Source organism: Trachinotus anak, unplaced genomic scaffold (genome assembly GCF_046630095.1).
Source record: "Trachinotus anak isolate AG129_WGS33_773 ecotype Australia unplaced genomic scaffold, CSIRO_AGI_Tana_v1 ptg000014l, whole genome shotgun sequence".
Classification (NCBI taxonomy): Eukaryota; Metazoa; Chordata; class Actinopteri; order Carangiformes; family Carangidae; genus Trachinotus; species Trachinotus anak.
In genome coordinates this window covers 14,247,203-14,267,358 of record NW_027273865.1, presented here as the reverse complement: position 1 = coordinate 14,267,358, position 20,156 = coordinate 14,247,203, and the positions used below count along the sequence as shown (strand labels likewise).

At 39.6% G+C, this 20,156-nt stretch overlaps 2 protein-coding genes across 2 annotated transcripts in view; one reads left to right on the top strand and one right to left on the bottom strand.

Annotated features, from left to right (window-relative positions):
- calm3a (calmodulin 3a (phosphorylase kinase, delta)) overlaps nucleotides 1-20,156 on the bottom strand; it is a 224,889-nt gene that overhangs the window by 66,865 nt on the left and 137,868 nt on the right. The window lies entirely within an intron of this gene.
- On the top strand, nucleotides 3,959-6,057 carry gemin7 (gem (nuclear organelle) associated protein 7). The gene is made up of 2 exons (XM_071497039.1): nucleotides 3,959-4,105; nucleotides 4,751-6,057. The coding sequence occupies exon 2, from the start codon at nucleotides 4,774-4,776 to the stop codon at nucleotides 5,158-5,160; it is 387 nt and encodes a 128-aa protein (XP_071353140.1). The 5' UTR covers nucleotides 3,959-4,105; nucleotides 4,751-4,773; the 3' UTR covers nucleotides 5,161-6,057.

The following is a 20,156-nucleotide window of genomic DNA, read 5'->3' as shown; positions in this document are numbered from 1 at the left end:
AGTATGTGAGGAAAAGCTAGGCTATTACAGAAATGGGCACAGAAACTGCAAGCAGCTTATACGGTGCATCTGGAAAGTATTCACAGCGCTTCACTTATTCCACATTTTGTTATGTTACAGCCTTATTCCAAAATGGATTAAATTCATTTTTTACCTCAAAATTCTACACACAATAGCCCATAATGACAAAGTGGAAAAAGTTTGCTTGAAACTTTTGCAAATTTATTAAAAATAAATAACAAAAATATAACATGTACATAAGTATTCACAGCCTTTGCTCAAAACTTTGTTGAAGCACCTTTGGCAGCAATTACAGCCTCAAGTCTTTTTGAGTATGATGCTACAAGCTTGGCACACCTATGTTTGGGCAGCTTCTCCCATTCTTCTCTGCAGAACCTCTCAAGCTCCATCAGGTTGGATGGGGAGCGTCGGTGCACAGCCATTTTCAGATCTCTCCAGAGATGTTCAATCAGGTTCAAGTCTGGGCTCTGGCTGGGCCACTCATTCACAGAGTTGTCCCGAAGCCACTCCTTTGTTATCTTGGCTGTGTGCTTAGGGTCGTTGTCCTGTTGAAAGATGAACCTTCACCCCAGTCCAAGGTCCAGAGCGCTCTGGAGCAGGTTATCATCAAGGATGTCTCTGTACATTGCTGCATTCATCTTTCCCTCGACCCTGACTAGTCTCCCAGTTCCTGCTGCCGAAAAACATCCTGGTATTAGCCAGGTGATGAGCGGTGCCTGGTTTCCTCCAGACATGACGCTTGGCATTCAGGCCAAAGAGTTCAATCTTTGTTTCATCAGACCAGAGAATTTTGTTTCTCATGGTCTGAGAGTCCTTCAGGTGCCTTTTGGCAAACTCCAGACAGGCTGTCATGTGCCTTTTACTGAGGAGTGGCTTCCGTCTGGCCACTCTACCATACAGGCCTGATTGGTGGAGTGCTGCAGAAATGGTTGTCCTTCTGGAAGGTCTTTGACATTTGAGTGTATTTTAGTCATTGCATAATTTTGGGACCCCTCAGTGCATGAGTGGCATTGCACTTCCTACATGTTTCACTTTGCTTCATCACTTCTCCTCCCCAGTGAGTGATTCTTATCTTTGTTTAAACCACAGGCAGCTGATGCACAGACTCAGACCCGAAGACTCATGAGAAATTAGATATTTAAACAGCAAGGATACAGGCACACCAGAGATCTGTTTAATGTAACAAAGGAGGTTGATATTGGGATCAGGAACCAGATGGAGGAAACCCTCAATGATGACTATGACTGTCAACTGTGATGAGAAGAAACTGCACCAAAGGAAATGAAACAAAAACAACACTGAATTAGGGGATTTTTTTTTTGGAAGGCATTATGGAAAATTACATGACTATATTAACGATGCGTGATTTTTATGAAGTGGTTGCTGTAATTTCTATTTGGAATTAATAATGTAATTAGTGGTGGAATGTAACTAAGTTAATTTACTAAGTATTGTACAAAGTAAGTACAAATTTTAAGCTCTTGTCCTTTATTTGAGTATTTTCTTTTCATGCCACTTTATACATCTACTCTGCTACATTTCACGGGGAATACTTATAGTTCTTTTGCTCCACTACATTTATGCGATGGCAGTAGTTACTACTTACCTTTTGCATGAAAAACATATTAAGAGCTTATAAAATATGATGTGTCAATTTGCATAAGACTGACCAACACTATATATACAATTAGAGCTGAAACGATTGATTCAATTAATCCATCAACAGAAAATTAATTGGCAACTATTTTAGTAATCACTTAGTTGTCTTTCCATGTAACATTGCCAAACACATCCTTGTTCCAGCTTGTCATTTGTGAGGATTTACCTATTTATCTTTGTACATATTTTTTATTTATTATTATTTTTTATTTAAGTTTAGTTAGTCCAGCTATAAAACAAGGAATGTGAAGCTGTCACTATGGGCTTTGAGTCATGGTCATGGGAATTTCACACTTAACAATAAATCAACTGATCAATCAGTTAATCAAGCAAATAATCACTAGATTAATCAATAATGAAAATAATAGTTGCAGCTTTATATAAAATAATGAGAGATAATGCATAATCCATGAATTATATTAATATATAATAGCACAGCAGTCACAGGGGACACTTTTGATGCTTTCAGTCCATTTTCCTGATTATACTTTAAGTCTTTCTTTTCTCACTCACCACCTCATTATCTGGTTGAGTTCACCTGGTCACCACAAGGTTGTTTAGAGCGCTCATATTCATCCATTCTCTCTTTCACCATTGCATTGGGCAGCAGTTCTGGTAAGAAGCTTTGCTCTTTTCTTATACTAGGTCCTTGACAGTCTCTGAGAACTTCCATTTTTTCATTTTGCTTTAAAAAAATCTTTTGAACAGACTTCTATATCATATCCTATGATATAGATGATAATAATTTATTATTACTGAGGGGTTCTGCTCATCATTATGTTTTTAATGAGCTGCAATGACAAAGGTGGGGTTTTTTTTATATCAAATGAACACATTTTCTTTCATTTTCAAATTATCTGATGGTGCACAGATTATAAACTAATGCAACAGCCGTGTGTTGCCTGTTCATGTGCAGCTAAGTGACCATAACACATTGTGTTTTCTGAATCTGACAGCAGTTTAGTAAGTTTTGATGTACGGTGGACAGTGAAGCCTGACAAAAGTAGTTACACAAAACAAACAGCAGGTGTCGCAATGTGGGACCCTCCTTGTCAACAGGTTTGTACACTCACTGATCCAGAAATAAAGGGAAATGTGGATGTTGACAGCCAGACTAAAAGACAGGCATCTATAGGTAGGTATTGATGTAGTGACTAATAATCATTTGAAGAGTCAACTACTATGCAGTAAATCAGCCCAGCTCTCACTGGACTGTCGCCTTCATCAGCTGTGATCACACGGAACCATCATAAGTGGCAAAACACACGGCGTATAATTCTGCAGGCTGGTCAGAGATCAATCCTACCTGATATGGTGCATTCAAAAGAATCTCCTCGTCGTCATGTCTACTCAGGCAGCCTACATTTGTACTTACAGCCAAATCCCTGAGTTCGAAAAAGGAGAATTGGACCTTTGTGGCCCACATATTATCATTTAGCACAACTATGTCTGTAGGTGCTATCATCACCTTACCTAATGTGATTTTGAAATTCATTGAAGTAAAGTAATAACATGTAGGTAAGTGTGTATATATAAAACTTAAAACCTATACATTCTCCTGGAGCAACATTCAAATATGACATTGACATATTAAAACTGTATTTTAAATTTATTCAAAGGTGAAAATCAAAAAATACAATGTGAGACCAAACAGATCAAAATGCGAGATGTCTTTAGGTGAGGGGAAATCATTCAGATCAAAAGCATATTCATATTCCTTTACAGAACATATGTGAAGTCAACTCAAAGTCCCAAATCTTTCAGGAGAGTGACATCTTCAGCCAGAGCCATGGCAGCCTCCACCCGGCGCCATCAGGACAAATCAACTGAGTCATAGTTCAACACGGAAATAGGAGGAGAGGAGAAAGTCCTAGTGGCCCAGCCAGAGCCCAGACTGAACATCTCTGCAGAGATCTGATGGAGCTTGAGAGGTTCTGCAAAGAAGAATGGGAGAAAAACAGGTGTGCAAAGCTTGTAGCATCATACTTAAAAAAAAAAAAAAAAGTTGAAGCTGTAACTGCTGCCAAAGGTGCTTCAAGAAAGTACTGAGCAAAGGCTGTGAATACTTATGCACATGCTATATTTTTTTGTTTTTTTATTGTTAACAAATTTGCAAATTTTTTTTTTTTTTTCACTTTGTCTTTATGGGGTATTGTGTGTAGAATTATGAGGTAAGAAAATGAATTAAAAAAAAAAAAAAAAAAAAAAGTGGCTGATACCGAGCATCCACGCAGAGAGGGAGGACTCTCCCCGGTAGGCGGCGACACTGCGCCTGTGACGCTGCTTTGCATCCGGCAACAAAGAAGACGAAGAGCCGACGTCCAGCTGCGTGCTACTGCTAATGCTGCTAACCGGGGACAGAGGAGGCGGGTGTGTGCTGCGAAGCAAGACTTTTTATACCTTGATGAGACTTTGTGAGGAAGAAGTAGGTGGTTTTTGTTGTTTTTTGTTGTTTTCACTCGTGTTGTGGTGTTTTAATACACCAACGCATTAAAATCTGAGTCATCAGTGTTTTCTGACACTGTTAAACGACTTCACAGCAGTAAACATTGTCTTGATTAGGGACGCATCCAATGATTGTTTCTATATTCAGGTCATCGCAAGAAAAGGGTGAAAGGTGTCCATCCAGTTACCAAAACACATCTTTATATTGCTTGGTTTTTTTTGTTTGTTTTTTTTTGCTGCCAACAGCGATAAGACAGAAAAACCTCACATCTAAGAAGCCACAGCAGTTTGCACTTTTGCATTTCTGCTTGAGAAAAGGCTGAAATGAGGAACCACTTATCTGAACTGTTGTCGTCCATTAAATGCTGTGTAATCATAGAGTCAACAGCATGTAGCAGATAAATCTATTTACACTCTAGATGCTCCAAAAAGACCATTTAGTGTGACATGTCAACATTATGTCTTTGCAGTTTGCAGTTTATGACAGTTTGCAGCAAACACATTTTGAGGCTCTAATTTAAACACATTAGTTATCTGTGTCAGTATGTCCTAAATTGATTTGTTTACTTTTTTTCCAGTAGGGATATCGCCTAGTTAGTGTTACTAATTTTTGTTTTCCTTTCAGAGGTGCTGGCAGAAAGAATTCACATGGCGACGCCGGTGTCTGTGCTCCGCCTGCCCAAAGGACCTGACCCTAACAGCCGAGGATTTGACCCCAGGTCACCCCGTTTCATCGCTCTCTGTCGCACCTCCATCTCCACCTCAGCTGCCTCAGAAGCAGACCCTGAGCAGCTGCAGAAAGAGCAGCATGCACGGTCAGTGCTGAGAGAGAGTTTCCTCCGGTGTCTTCTCTCCATGACCAACAAGAAGGTTCGGTTTCATATGTATGAGAAGGTGAAGGTGGAGGCCACGTTTGGAGCATCTGACATTGACGTCCTGAACTTTCAGGTGTCGGACTTGCACACTCCCATCGGGGTGCAGAAAGAGGCGCTGATCAGGTGTCAGGATGTGATTTCATTTAGCTTTGATCTATGAACACCTGAGGATTTTGTTTCCTACTTTCAGACGCTGTGAGACAGTTTCTAAAACCCTCAATATTTCTGAAGATCAGTGTGTTTGTAAATTGCGATATAAGTCCTGTCTGAATTGTTCCTTAGATCATCCTGATGTGTGAGTGAGTATTCAAAGATCCAGCACTGACAAGCAGCCCCTCTTTTTCAGCACAAGAGGGAGTCCTCTCCCTATGTTTCAAGGTAGACGTCAAACCCTGTCATGAGAGCTTGTGCAAGCTTGTACAAGGATTGGATGATGCTATTCAGAGAGTCAAAAGTGTTGACCAAAATATCAGCAAAAGAGGGATATTTTTCTCAGGATTACTAGTGCTTTTAGAACTAATGCTAATGATAGCTAATGATAATGCTGCCTTGAAAACAAGGAAATCAAACAATCAGTCAGTGTGTCTTCCATTTCTGCTCTACACAATGAGGCAAAAGAAACACTGTACTTTATTTTTTGTTTGTTTTTTGTGAACTACTTTTGTATTTTTGTATCTGAAAAAATGATGAAGATTTTGTTATACTAGTACTGTTGTTTGTCATACAAGACTCGTTTTTGCAAACACCTAAAGACTGATTTAGCTAAATTCTAATTGATATGTGTAACTCTAAGATTTCACTTTCTGTCTATGCTTAGGGATAGTTGTCCTCTATTCATAGAGTGTGCACTGTCAACGGTAATGTGTAGTGTCTTCGTTCCATCAAATGCTGTCAGGTTCACTGCAATTAGTAGTCAGTTAATCAATTAGTCAATTAATTGTTTGGCAGTTTTTGGCTTGATGAGTGATTCAAACAATTGATGGTTCTCTCCCTTGTCTTATGTTATAATTGATTCACCTTGAGCTTTGAGTTGAGAAATAAAGTGTGTGTTTATTAATGCATTTGTGAGAAGCTATTACTATAACAATTACTTTATAAATTCATAGGCACATTAGTAAACACTTAAAATGTCATATTTTTACATCCACATTATAGAATGTGATGAGACATTTAAGGTCGCCCCTGTGCTGAAGGGCCCTTCAGCAACCTTTCTGCTCAAGGTTTTTTTAAATACTGTAGTTGATTATGACCTCTGACCTGTTTGCCAGTGGAGGGAAGCTGAAACAAAAGCTCTGTGATTGCATCATTAAAATAATACAATTGTCCAACTATTCAACAAATTAACTCTTTTTCACGTGTCAAGCAAAAAAACTGATGGTTTTGTTTCTTAAATATGAGAAATATCGTTTTTCTTGGTCAGATATTATAGTCAAGTGAATATCTTTGTGTCTGGGACTGTTGATCAGACAAAAGGAGATTTGATGAGCTTTAGGTTATTATGTTGCTAATTTGTAGTTGCTGCCCTATTGTTATACATTTAAAGCCCTGGGCATTGGTGTGTTTTGATGTTAAATCTTAAGCACAGTTTATGACTATGGAATATCTGCATAACTGATGCATCTATTTAATCAGCTGGCACCTGACACCTGTACTTGCTCCTGATGATGGTTGTAGCGTTTCAAAAACAATATTTCTTTTTTAAAGTTATTTTTCAGGCTTTTGTGATTATTACAGTCATATTGAGAAAGAGAGAATACAGAAAAGTTGGGGAGAGATTGAGGGGATGACATGCAGCAAAGGGCCACAGGTTGGACTGGTGTCTGACTCTTTTAGGTCAGGGAAAAAAAAAAAAAGCAACATTCAGCTGCCCACTCTCTATACTCAGTAGTCATAAATCACCTGCTGTTTATGTGATATCCTTGTGCTATAGGAGAGAATAAATATATATAAATCTGTCTTTCTCATGTTGGTAATTGGGGGTACTATAACCAAGATAATGTTTATTAGCATGGTAATATCTAAGTGCAAGTAAGCTAATTACTAATTAGCCATGCTAAGTGGACTGTTAGGAACATAAACTCATATGGTTTGTACTGTTTTTAGATAAATGCCAGAGGGATGTGTTCTTTTAAACTTTATAGGTTTATTTCTTATTAAAGTTAGGAACTTTTGGATTAGCTGGGAGTCAGGCACTGGCAAGATGGCGACAGTGGAGTTGCCCACTCTAAACTTAAAAAAACCACTCTTTAGAAATCTATGGTTGACGTCACGGATGCCACATCCATCTTAATTTGCAGTGTATGGTTGTAGCTATGGCAGAATGGCCAGGGGTGAAGTGGACTTCTGAGGATGAAGGACTGCCGTTTTGCCTGAGACACTGGAGATGAGCTGACTTGCATTCTCCTGGGCAAATTGAGTATTTTTACCAAAATAACCACATTCACAATCTCATATCTACACATTTTTTTTGTTGGTCAGCTATAAAATCTTTTGTATTAAGACAATTACAGGACATTTTTTAGATTTACATTAAATAGACATTTATTTGGTTCATATTGAGGACCATTGTGGTTTTCTAGTTCATGGACTGAAAAGAAACTCATTAAGTTAAAGAAGTTTTTACTTCCTTCAAGGCTAAACACAAAAAAGGTACAGATATAATAAGAAGTAAAATACCTGGAATCTGCTATGAATACCTCTCTCTCTGTATGTAGGATTTGGGTTCAACGCGGAACGTTCAACGTTGTCCACGGTACATTCAGGCGATGTTCTATGCGAAACTGTCTGCAGAACGTTTGGGCAACTGCAAAATGAAACTTCAGGCCCAACATATGTCTGCGTCCTTGGCCCAAGTCTGGCCCATACACATCTACATCTGGCCCGAGTCTGGTTGACTATCGGTGCACACCAGCTGTAGTTTAAATGAGAAAATAAACTCCACTTTGTTTCTAACTCTAGATTATTCAACACCAGAAATTAGCTGTGTAATATCTGAACTGGTAAACACTAGCATAAACAAATTAATTTTGTTGTTCTCAGTGACAAGTCCAAAACTATTAATAATTAATAATTATTAATAATTGAATTAAAGTAATAGGCCCCCAAATATACTGGGGTATTTCATGGATCGGGTGCACATCAGATCATTATTCCTAAATGTTTCTGTAATCCTCTAACACAACCACCACCAAGTCCACATTTGATGGCCACACAGATATAGGTTATTTAAATCCTTGGTCATAAATATTATACAGAAGAGCAGGATTCATCATTGTTTAGCACCACCCCATGAGGAGGAAGAGGGGGGCATCAATACCATTTAATCTTCCTAAAAGGTGTATTTTGCGAGTTCCCAATAAGTCATTTTATTTGAGTGCCATTAGGCGGTCAGGCTGTGCCTGTGTCTCTTTTTGTACCTGAATTATCTGACCACTCAGTGTAGACAGTCATCAATGAGGCAGTGACTCATCCTCCCTCTCTCTTCCTCTCCCTCCCTCTCCCTCTGGCCCTCCCTAATCCGAAATATGACTTAAAACCTCACATGACGTCACCGGGTCTGTGTGATTCAATCAGGAAGCCCTCAAGGACAACCAATGTTAATTTCATCTACACAGGCATGCTGTGCTATGACCAGCAGCCCTCAACTCCCTCGGTTCTTGCTCTCACCTCTGTTATGATTATCCATAACGTCTGCCCTAAAGCATACACTACACAGACACACATGTAATTCTATTTTTCCTACTTCATGCTTTTACTTAGCTCCATTTCTAAGGCAAATATTGCACTTTTTACTCCACTTCATTTATCTAATGGCTTTAGTTACTCTGTATATAGTTCCTCCTCAACCAGCTACACCACCAAAAGTGCTGCTTACATGATTATATCAGATTAAGTTGACAAAAAAATGCCCATTTAGGAGCATCAGCCAATTTATCCTTCTAAAGGGTCAGCAAAATTAATCTAATAAGAAAATATGTTGTAACAAAACACCAACAGGAGCCATTTTATTGCATTGTACTTTTGCTAAGTAAATTTTGCTGATAACACTAACACTGTACTTTTGTTTGAGTAAGTTTTAGAACACCGTCCAATTGAATATCATCTAATGAAGTATTTTTATATTGTGGTATTACTATTTTTAATATTTAAAGATTATGTAAAAGAGATTTAAAACAAAATATAGCAGCAGACAACTATTTTCTATGTAAAGATTTAGTGTAGTAAGGGCATCCTGAGCAGAGAACAAAGTCACAGCCCCACTTATGTGCTGTAATCTGAGTTTCTCTGTTCTTTGTTTTGTTAGTTGGTCTGGTAGTGGGTGCATGTTCATGCAAGTGAGATCCTCCTGTTAAACCGTTGGTCAGTACACAGCGTCCAGGTGAAAGCAACCAGCAAGAATTTCCTCCACTGAAGAAACCATGTATTTCGGTTAAAAAGACCTCTGACAAACAAAGAGATAAGACCGTGCTGTGGAGCATATCACAGCCAGTGTTGGGCAGTAATGCTTTACTCAGTAAGGAATAACTGTAATATTATTACTTTAATCAGTGGCAAGTAGTGTAAGAGATTACAACTTCTAAAACAGTAATAATATTACCATTACTAATTCTATGAGCATTGCATTACCAGAATGCAATGTGGTATTTGTCCTAGGTAACCTATATGATGATGTTGTTCTACTGATGTCCTTGATAGCAAAGATGCTCTTCTTGCAGCTGCTAGTTATCCAAAGTTCAAACTCTGATAGCTGAGTGCAGGAAAGAGCTTGTGAGGGACCATGATGAAATGGACTTTTATGCATTAGAGACGGGGTCCGAGGACAGCTACTCGGCAGAAAAAGAAGTAATGGACTATTTGAGGTCAAGGGGATCTGAGGTTGAGACTCTGAACCAGTTCTCAAACACAAAAGTGTCTGAATACTTATGTCAGGTTTTCCTTTGTGATAAATTCACTTTTTTTTTAATTTTAGCATAAGGTTTTAACATAAAAATGTGAAAAAAAATGGAAAGAGTTTGAACATGAATGAACGCAATGTATATGGTATCATTATGGATGAATAATAAGTTTCTTAAGCAGATAAAACATTTTACTGGATGATAATTAATGTTTTTTCAGTACTCGTTAATGAATTTGGGTCAAATTTGACCCAAAACACATTTCTAACACATTTGGAGGGTTAACCAGCAATAGGAACCACTAAGTATTTCATTTGAACCTAATTCATACAATTTAATAATGCTGTAATTTCTGGCTGTATAATGATGTGTTATCATTAGTTCTTCTTAGTTGGATTCATGCTCTCTTATTTGTGGCAGTGCACAGGGACACACTGTCTCAATGTTATCTAGCCTTACTGTTTGTCTTTCCTGACAGTCTGCTTCTCCCTGATTTCAGTGGAAAAACATTCCTGCCTCTTAGTATCCATTTGTGTTTGTGTGTGTGTTGGTGTGTCGGTGCGTCAGTCATGATGGTACAAGGAATCTGCCCTGTATAACACCACCGGCTGACAGGAAGCACATTCCGCTTCTTCCTGTTTGTGGCCCTCTCTCACTTCCTGGCAAGTGTCTGATAACTTAGAAAACCACTTAATCACCCCTTTGCCCAAAACTCCTGCCAGCAGACTGAAATAATTGGGCAGTGACCTCATGATTATGTATTTTTAGTGTGTTTCATTATGGGCATTTCAGAGGAGGAGATGATGATGATGATTCACGTGATGAAACTTGGTGGTTTTTGCATGAGACTAATGTAAAATCTGTTAACACAAAAGATGACAGTGATTAACAAGCTTGCCTCTGAGTTGCCACAGAGCAAAACAAGGCAGCATGAATTCATGAACATGTGTCAGGCAGTGAGATGGGGAATTCATACAACCAGCTGACAAGTGAACTGCCCCTCATTACTCTCTGGTGCTTAATTACAAAACAAAAATCAGACGATAGCTCTGTAGGTTGTCCACTGATACTCAGACTCTCTTTAACCTTTCTTTTAATTAACATTTTTGTCGACTTTTCTTTTGTTGTTTATTCCAAATTTTAAGTTAATGTCTTTTTTTCCCCTTTCTATTGCTACAGTCAATCTTTTTTTTAGACATGTGTGTGTCACTTAGGCACTTAAATATATCTCAATTAATATCAGATGGATTACAGTTGTGGAGACATTCACAATCCCCCGAGGATGAAGCCTACTGACTCAACCCTGTCCCCACGATTTCTTTATTTTCATTTTATCATGGACTTGCATACAATCAAGAATGAAATACCATTCCTCCTAGACCAACAGTGTACATATAATTTAATATTGGACAATATAGAGATATATCCATATATATATACCTATACCCTAACCACCTCCTGGTAAGTCTGCTTCATTTATTTAAATTACAAACATAATCCAGCCAACAGTTATGTTTCCCATTAAAAGTATATCCCTTGCAATTCAGTTGTATAGAGACTGACTTTTACAGTTACTGTCTCCGAACTATGGAATCTGTACACCATGTAGTACCTTCAAAAATTCTCATAGTGGAAAGAAAACCACACAGAACAAAACTGCGCAAATTTGAAGTAAAAATTATAGTAATGCCACGCTACACATTTCAGTGATGAAGCTGAGTTGATCATAATTCAAAAGAGTCTGAAGCTTCAGTGAACTACTCACTATGGAGGACTGTAAACCACTGAATGAGGAAGTGTTCTTTGAGCTTTAGTCTTGTTTTTTATTAATACCATGTTTATCTCTCCATTATGTTACCATCATTATTATCATGATCATTATTATTATTATTATTATTATTACCCGAAGTATGGCGATGTGAACAAACCCCATTTACATCAGTACAATCTGTGACGAATGCATCTCTCCAAGTATGACTACATGCTGGTATGTGCTGCTCAGTGTACAGTGGAGGTGTTGTCGAAGCAGCCAGACAGGCAGACACGAGAGGAATGGCTGAGTCACAGTCAGTCCCCAGGTTTGTTTGAGTTATCGTCGGATGAGGGGGGGGGGGGGGGGTTGGTTGGAAGAAGTCCAGTGATTGTGAGGGCCAGGCGCTGTGTGGCAGCCACACTTCCCCAACTCAAGTGGCCAGGGAGATAAAGAGGCTAACAGGGGAGCATGCCAGCTGGACCCCACCGAACAGCAGTCTGGGCCCCAAACATAAACAAACCCTTAGGCATATAAAACATTACATTTTATTCATGTAAAGGGTCATTCTACAGCATTTTCAACTGGTTTGATTTCACGCAAAGCAAACCAATTGAATATGACCATTGATTGAAAAGCATGTTTTATAACCACTGATATTCATTTCTTTTCCAAGTACACTTTGTCAGTCACAACATTATAATCTGTGAAGTTACAGAATGCTGTTGTAAATGTCCAACATGAAGAGACACGGGAGTTGTGTTTGTGATCAAGATGTTGTGTTAGATCACAGCATCATATGGGAAAGGGTACGCATATCTAGTCAGTCTAGACAGGAAGACATATGGGAAGGTGGGAGGAGAAGGGAAGCACTAATTAGAGGGAGATTAAAGTTATCTTCATTTATCTATAAGTCTGTAGACTCCATCGTGGTTGACTCCCTTCCCCAAAGGAGTAAACACAGGAAGATGCTGCTAATTACTGTCTGATGCTGAAGACCACCCGATATCAGTGCTGATTGGACAGATTTTCCATCTGAGAACAAGAGGTTGCAGTGCTGACTGGTTTGTGAATATCAATGTGTGAAAGGGTGGCATTTTTTTTTTTTTAAGATTTTGTTTTTTGTCAAACTAAGTTATGGCTCTCATGATGGCGTGGTGGTCAGTCGATCCAACACTTGTTCAGACTGAAATATCTCAACAACTGCTACATGGATGGCCATGAAATTCTGTACAGACATTCATGGTCTCCAGAGGAGGAATCTTAATAACTCTGGTGGTCCTCTGACTTTCAGTTTAGTGCCACAATGAAGTTGATATTTGTGGCTTTGAGCAAAATATCTCAACAGCTATTGGATGAATTATCGTGAAATTTGGCACAAACATTTATGTCATCCTCTGGATTAATTTTTGTGACCCCTTAACTTGTCATCTAGCGCCATCAGCCTCTGCTGTACTTGTGTTTGGTGCTACTATAAGACACTAAACTATCATGGTGAACATGGAGCACATTATATCTGCTAAACAGCAACATGTTAGTAAACTGTGAGCATGTTAGCATGCCAACATTAGCATTCTAGTTAACAGTACTGCTGTTAAGTCAGCCTCATAGACTGTTTTTAAAGCCTAAAAAATTTGTGTTATAAAACCTGCTGTATACTTAACACTGTTTAGCCTATGTGGTCTACCTTTGTTGTATTCTGTTTGTATATTTTTGTGCATATATTTCATATCTGTGGTATGCATTTATAATGTTGTCAGTTTAATTCTACTGTTCGACACAATTCAAATACTTTTCCCCTAACTCTTGTCACAGTTTGGACTTTAGGTTTATGTAATTCAGTTTTTCTGTATTCCATTCATGTTTGTTGTGCAACAGTCAGGTTTCCATGGGTGGACCATTAAAATTTCATCTGAATTTATCTCAAGACCAGTAGCGACACCCATTATAATCCACTTCATATTTTGAATGACCATGCAGTATTTTCAACATTAGGATCAGTTTCTCCCTCACCTCTCAAACAGGTTGCACAGAAACTGGTCCATTGCCTGCTACTGAAGCAGTTTCCATTTCAGTGCAACGGTCCTTTAATTAGACAAAAATAGGAAGTAGCCATGCGGTATTTGAGAAGCGGTTTCCTGTTGGAACTGGCTGTAGGCGGCACATATCCAATCCTGACTTCTGCTGTGTGTGCCCACTCTCAAAATGGATCATATTATTATTATCAGCATCTTGTGTGGGAAAACATATGGTAGCACTCCACTGAGCAAAAATTCCTTTAGGAAATGTTTCCCTGACCTTAAATGACTACGTTGCTCTTTAAGATATGTGCTTATGGTGTTTGTGAGGGAGGTTGGATGGTGTGTTTGACGAGGGGAAGCTGCCCTGGCAGAGGAGGTGGTTGTCTGGTATAGAGCTATTTAATCAGGAGGAAGATCACATACTTGTGAAAGTTTATCTTCCTGTGGTCATTAGCTGAGACTGTGGGACAGAGTGACTGTTACAAACTTTAGGTGCTTCCCACAAGGATGAAGGGAGATTGCTGAACACCAAAGGGAATATTACTAAGTGCATTTATTCATGTGCTGTACATTTTGTGGCACTTGTGTTTCCATCTTCTGCTACTTTATAGACTTTTTATCAACTACATTTATCTGACAGCTATTTTAAAATGTTTTAATGTTAATAGAAAACATAAGAAGAGCTGATATGTATGATATGATATGATCCATTACTATTATTATTACTATAATCTGACACATGAGTACTCTTTACGTCCATTCTTCTGCTTATACTTGCCAAATCAACTATAGGCTTTAATGCATGACTTTGTCGTTGAAGTTGTGATTTCATACCCTGGAATACTTTTCAATTGTAATATTACTCCTTTTACTTGTAACCACCAGTGCTTAAAACTCTTCCTCCTCCTTTTTTTTCCTTCCCTTATCCATCTTCTACTCCTCCATCTCTGCAGATCACCTGTTTCCCTCTTTGGTTTAATACAACTCAGCCCACTCAGCGTAAACAGCTTAAAACACTGAGTTGTTTCACCTTCTCTGCCTTCCCTCCTTCTTGTTTTCTGTCTTCATCAAAACAGCATTTCAGTGGATTCAGAAGCTCATTGCTAATTGCTCATAATTTCACTTAGACACGCACTCATCCAGTCCAATGCCTCGTTCCTCCAGACGGCAATCTCAATCTCTACCATGCTTGTTTCCTCCCTTCCTCTCTTCCTCTCTTTCTTTTATTCTTTCCCCCAAGAGACATGATTTACTTGTGTCACGGACAAGGACATCTGCCTATTAGCAAGTGCCACTGACGTAGGCATCACCATCCCCTCCTACTTATTATCCCCCTTCCCTTCATCCACCTTCTTCTCCCACTCCTCCTCCTCCTGCCTTACTCAAATTGGGGTCACCAACCTTCATCGTGCAGGCTGGTGAATCATCAGTGGGACTCACGCTGCACTGGGAGGAAGGCTGCTGCCCGCCCAGGATACTTCCGTCCTCCTTCCCAAATTACCAGGGTAACCCGACATTGTCTGCTCTCTACTGTCACATCACTCTGTCGCACAAAGAGAGGAATAAAGAAATAGAGGGTGAGGAGGAATACGAATGAGGGACGTGGTTGTTAAGGGGAGCAGTCCTTTCGAAAGATACAATATCTACATAGTAATATCAAAGCTCACCATCTTTTTCTTACTTCATCAAACAGCTACTGAAGGGTTATAATACACTCAGCAGTTGCAGTAATACTCAAACTTGCCCACCTGGCACCAGCAATCATGCCACAGTCAAAGTAAGCTGCCATATGATTGGCTGACTGGCTGATTGCGTGGATAAGCAGGTGCAGTTACAAACATATCAGACCATTCTGCACCTCACAATTTACGTCCAATGGTAATGTTCAGTACCATCACAGGAAGTAGTGTACCCTATATGTAGGGTACAGTAAGGCTGACAGTAACGGTGTGGAGGTCAGGGTGATGGATGTGTTGCCATAATTGATTTACCATGACCACTATCTTTATCTGACCTTAACCATATAATAGAGGAAACTATGGTTGTGTGGTGTTTTCAGTTTTTCTGGTTGATCAGACCTCTGCTCAGGTTGAAGTTGGGCGTGTTACGTTGAGATCACAGAACTTTGTTTTTTTTTGTTTTTTTTTTAATTATTTTTTGGGGCTTTTTATGCCTTTATTATAGCTTAGTGGAGACGGACAGGAAAGGGGGTAGAGAGAGGGGAATGACATGCAGGAAAGAGTCAGACCGGTTGGGAGTCGAACCAGTGACTGCCCTGCTAAGAGCGTCTTGCGCTCAACGTGGTACGCGCCCTAACCACTCAACTGCATTAACAGGTGCAATAAAGCTATTGGCGGGTCAGGGAGAGTCAGTGTAGAAGCTGTACATGCTCACACAAAAATGTTTTGTTAAGGTTGTTTAAAGATGGAAGTGATGATACAAAAAAAAAAAATAATAATAATAACATGAGCTCCACTCATCCGCATTAAAGTCAAACACACTTCACTCTCATCTCCAACACCAACTTCCACACCATTACCATTCCCCACTATTCCTCTGACATAAAGGCCACACTACCTCTGCATTGTCACTGAATGTCACTAGATACAGATCCTCCAATATGAATGCAGTTCCCAGGAATGTGAGAATGGAAAATCTCATTTGAAAAAATTAATCTGCAGCAGAATCAGTGTTCCAGTTACCGCTGTGAACAGTTTTCACATGTCTTCATTTGGTGGGCAACCAAACCAAAACTATGGGCATGGATAGATACCATTTGAAATACACTGAATGTGCTTTTTGTAATTTTGGTGAACTGACCCTTTAATTATTTCACAATGTACAAGTTAGAGACTCTATATAAGGATTCAAATTTGTCATCTTTACACGTAATCAACAAATCAAATCAGGGTATCAAAACAAAATATAAACTTAATGTTTATGTTCTTCACTTAAACTAAACTTACTGAGAATCAGGCTGTTGTTTTTCTTCAGTCTCCGCCAATGCTCATTGTTTATAACTGGGCAGAATGTAGAGAACAGCAGGACTGTGTGTGTATATGTTATGTGTGTGTGTGTGTGTGTGTGTGTGTGTGTGTGTGTTCACAGAGGCAAAAGGTCAGCTTTGACTTGGCTGCAGCTTATTTGCTGATGCTATCTGTGAGTAGGAATCTGAGTAAACAGAGAGGCAAGATAACAAGTAGAGCACATCTTCCTTCTTCCCTTTCTTCTTATGTTCTCCACCACAGACTTGCGATGCCCCCAAAACCCAAATCCTCAGTCCAACAAACACCAAACTCTCCTCATCCTTCTATCTCTCTAACATCTACCCATGCAAAATCTTTATTTAAAATCTCTTTCAACCCTGAGACCCCTCTTTATCTGTTTCTGTCTCAGTCTCTCTTCCATTCGCTGTGCCAGAGAATGTAAGACTTGAGTGCCCTTTTCCTGTTGTAAAATTGCCAGATCTCTGTCCTTAAACTCAGTCCTGTTCTCCTTGCTCAATATATCAATGGACACAGCTGTCCAGACTGGACAAACGGCCACATCCTGCCAAAGATAGAAACAGAGAGATGAATCACTTGATTACGTTATTCAAACCAGGGATGTTCATTCATTTTAGCACAGACTAACACAGCAGTACATCAACATTTCTTTCACATTTTGTCCTTCTCACACAGACAGAATTTGGAAATGTGTCTGACCCAATGACCTGCTTCATGGTCTAAGGAGAGTCTGGTCTGCATGGCGTGACACTGCAGGCCACACCTGGACACATCTGGAGCGGGGAAAGCAGCCCTGCTCTGACCCCAGCACATCTGGGGCTGACACACTCAGAGACAGCGAGGAGATACATAAATAACACTCACACATATGTACAGTATGTTCTTCATGGGAAATACACAAACGCAGACAGGCATGCACGTCTACAACACAAAACAAACGTACATATTTTGTACATATGTGCTCAGTATATATGTATTCTAAAGCAGAAAGACAAAATGTATGTTAAGTCCTGTTATAATCACACACAGACACAGACTCTCCAGATGCAGCTGGTCCATACTGCCATCTTATGAGTTGTGAGCCTGTATTTTTATTTTATGTATGAAAGGAGACTTGTGTTTTATAACACTGTCTCAGAGAGAAATATGAGCAGGTGCTGCAGCTGTTTGAGGGGCATTTTAACCTCCCAGAGGAGCCCACTAACAGCGCTGGACAAGACATCCTCCCTCAGGGTCAACGCACAGATACAAAATCATCTGTGTTCTGAAATACATGTGAATGAATAACTGGTCATCTTCTCCACAATCAGCATTCACAATCAAGAATTACAGAATCCTATCATTCTATTGGTTTGCCTGTCAGACAGTGTAGGTTAGATGGAGACATGATGGAGTTTGGCACAGTGGAAGATTATTTCCATTCCTCTTTATCATGTACATGTATGTCTTTTCCAGACAATAAGTTACTGCAAAACAAATAAGCACCAAAGTTCAGTCATCATATTGGAAATAATAGTTTAAAAAAAAACAATGTGCACTCAAGGTCCGCTCACTAGCTCTTAACTGTGTCACATGTATCACATAGTTTGAAGGTCAAGACTGAACATCACTGCTTAACTTTTACACAAACACAGACGCAGTCCTAAACGTGCTATTGACGAAATAATAACAGCTATGATCTCACATGTTGACAGATTCATCTCCATGACAACTGAGCCGTCCAACCACTGATGAAGATCACTTGATATGGTTTAACCTACAGAAAAATGGACCTTGAGTTGCATTTGTTTTAAAACAGGTTGTGTTTTGGGGAATCAATACATTTTGTGAATGATTTCCCCACTACAGCACTGAACCTCAGCACTTGTTGAGTATATACAACATGTATTGTGATTTTACGTCCAAGTAACTGCCAAAAAATGGTGTAACATTTCTTGATATGCCCAACTGATGTCAGTGAACGTCACCAAAGCACATGGCACAAGAGCAGTAACTTTATTACCATTATTACGTTATTACGGCTTTCACAAATAGATTCCAAGTTTATAAGCTGCAGTCATTTGTCCTCAGCTCCATCAGCGCTGTTGGGGCAGTTTAGTACATGACAAGTTTCCATTTACTCTGGAAAGTCAAAATGTTTTCTCTCCTGTAAAGCTTATTAGTTTACAATTGGCCTGGTGACCTGGGCATGTTAATGTTGCACTTCATGCTAAAGTAGATAAACAGTAATGTGTATAAATACAGTATTATCTTATTACATGTCTTCATCGTAGTGACAGGATTGCCATGCCTAGTCTGGTCCCATTTGCTAAGCTATGATTGGACAACTGCTGGTCAGGACAGGGTAAGCAAATGTCCCTTGATGCTTTGGTAAATCATATCAAAAGCTGCACTTATCAAATTTTGATGTGTGGCAGCAAGTGCATGAGTCCAGTCCTTTTTCTTCTCTCTCCATCCTTTACCACATACATGTAGCTATTTAGTTTCGGGAAGATTACTGTTCATATACACATGCATTCCTTAAGCCAGCTTTGTGGCCTTGGTGCTCCACAGCCACCAGCTGACTGTGAACCCAGTGCCAACTCCCACTCAAACCACATCCCAGACTGGGTCTCTCTTTCTGTTCTTTCTCTTGCTTCCCGTTCCCATTTCAATTTTTTTTTTTTTTTTTTGTTCACCATACAGCCCCCCCCCCCCCCAAACACACACACACACACACACACACACACATACACACACCTTTATCTCTGTGATTCTCTCTCCCACATTCCTCACTCTCCTTTAACTTCTGCTGAATTTCTAATTTGATAGTCTGTGTTTCAACTCAGCTGTAGCTCATCCACTATCCTTACTCAAGCCCTCTGGCATCTTCAAAATCTCTCCCACCCATCCTTATCCTACTATAAACTGTTTGCATTGCAGTGCGTTGTCATTGACAACGGGCTCGGCTGAGGGGTAAGCGGCAGGTGTTCCTGTTTGGGTTTGACGGCACAGAGCGCTCAGCGTTCCTTATTTTTAGTCTCATGGAGAGCTCTGCTGTTTGCGGGTTGAGTGGGTCACTCTTCTATTTGTTTATTTATTTCAACTGGCCAATCACCAGGGCAGGTTTGTGTCAACATGGAGGGCCAGCTTCCTGTTATTACTGACCACACACACACACACATACGAACACACACACACACGCATGCATATACAAACCTATAATATATGTACTGTACTGTAATTGTGTGGTGGCATGCAAACGCGCAGACAGACTTATGTGCTGTATGTGCATCTGCTTTCCTATATTTGAAATGTGCGGAAAGTGGTGAACAGACTGGAAACAACCTCCTCTCCTCATGTCTGCTTGTCTGTTAAATTTACATTTTTTTATGGTTGGTCTGGCAGGAAAAAAAGCACAAACCAAACACAGGTATGGTTTGTGCGGTTGAAATTTCTGTTTTTGGATGATCCTCAGGGAAGTTATGGAATTCATTTCATCATCC

Bases quoted from the DNA above. Each gene is read 5' to 3' on its own strand.
- gemin7 (XM_071497039.1), top strand. From the start codon at position 4,774: ATGGCGACGCCGGTGTCTGTGCTCCGCCTGCCCAAAGGACCTGACCCT.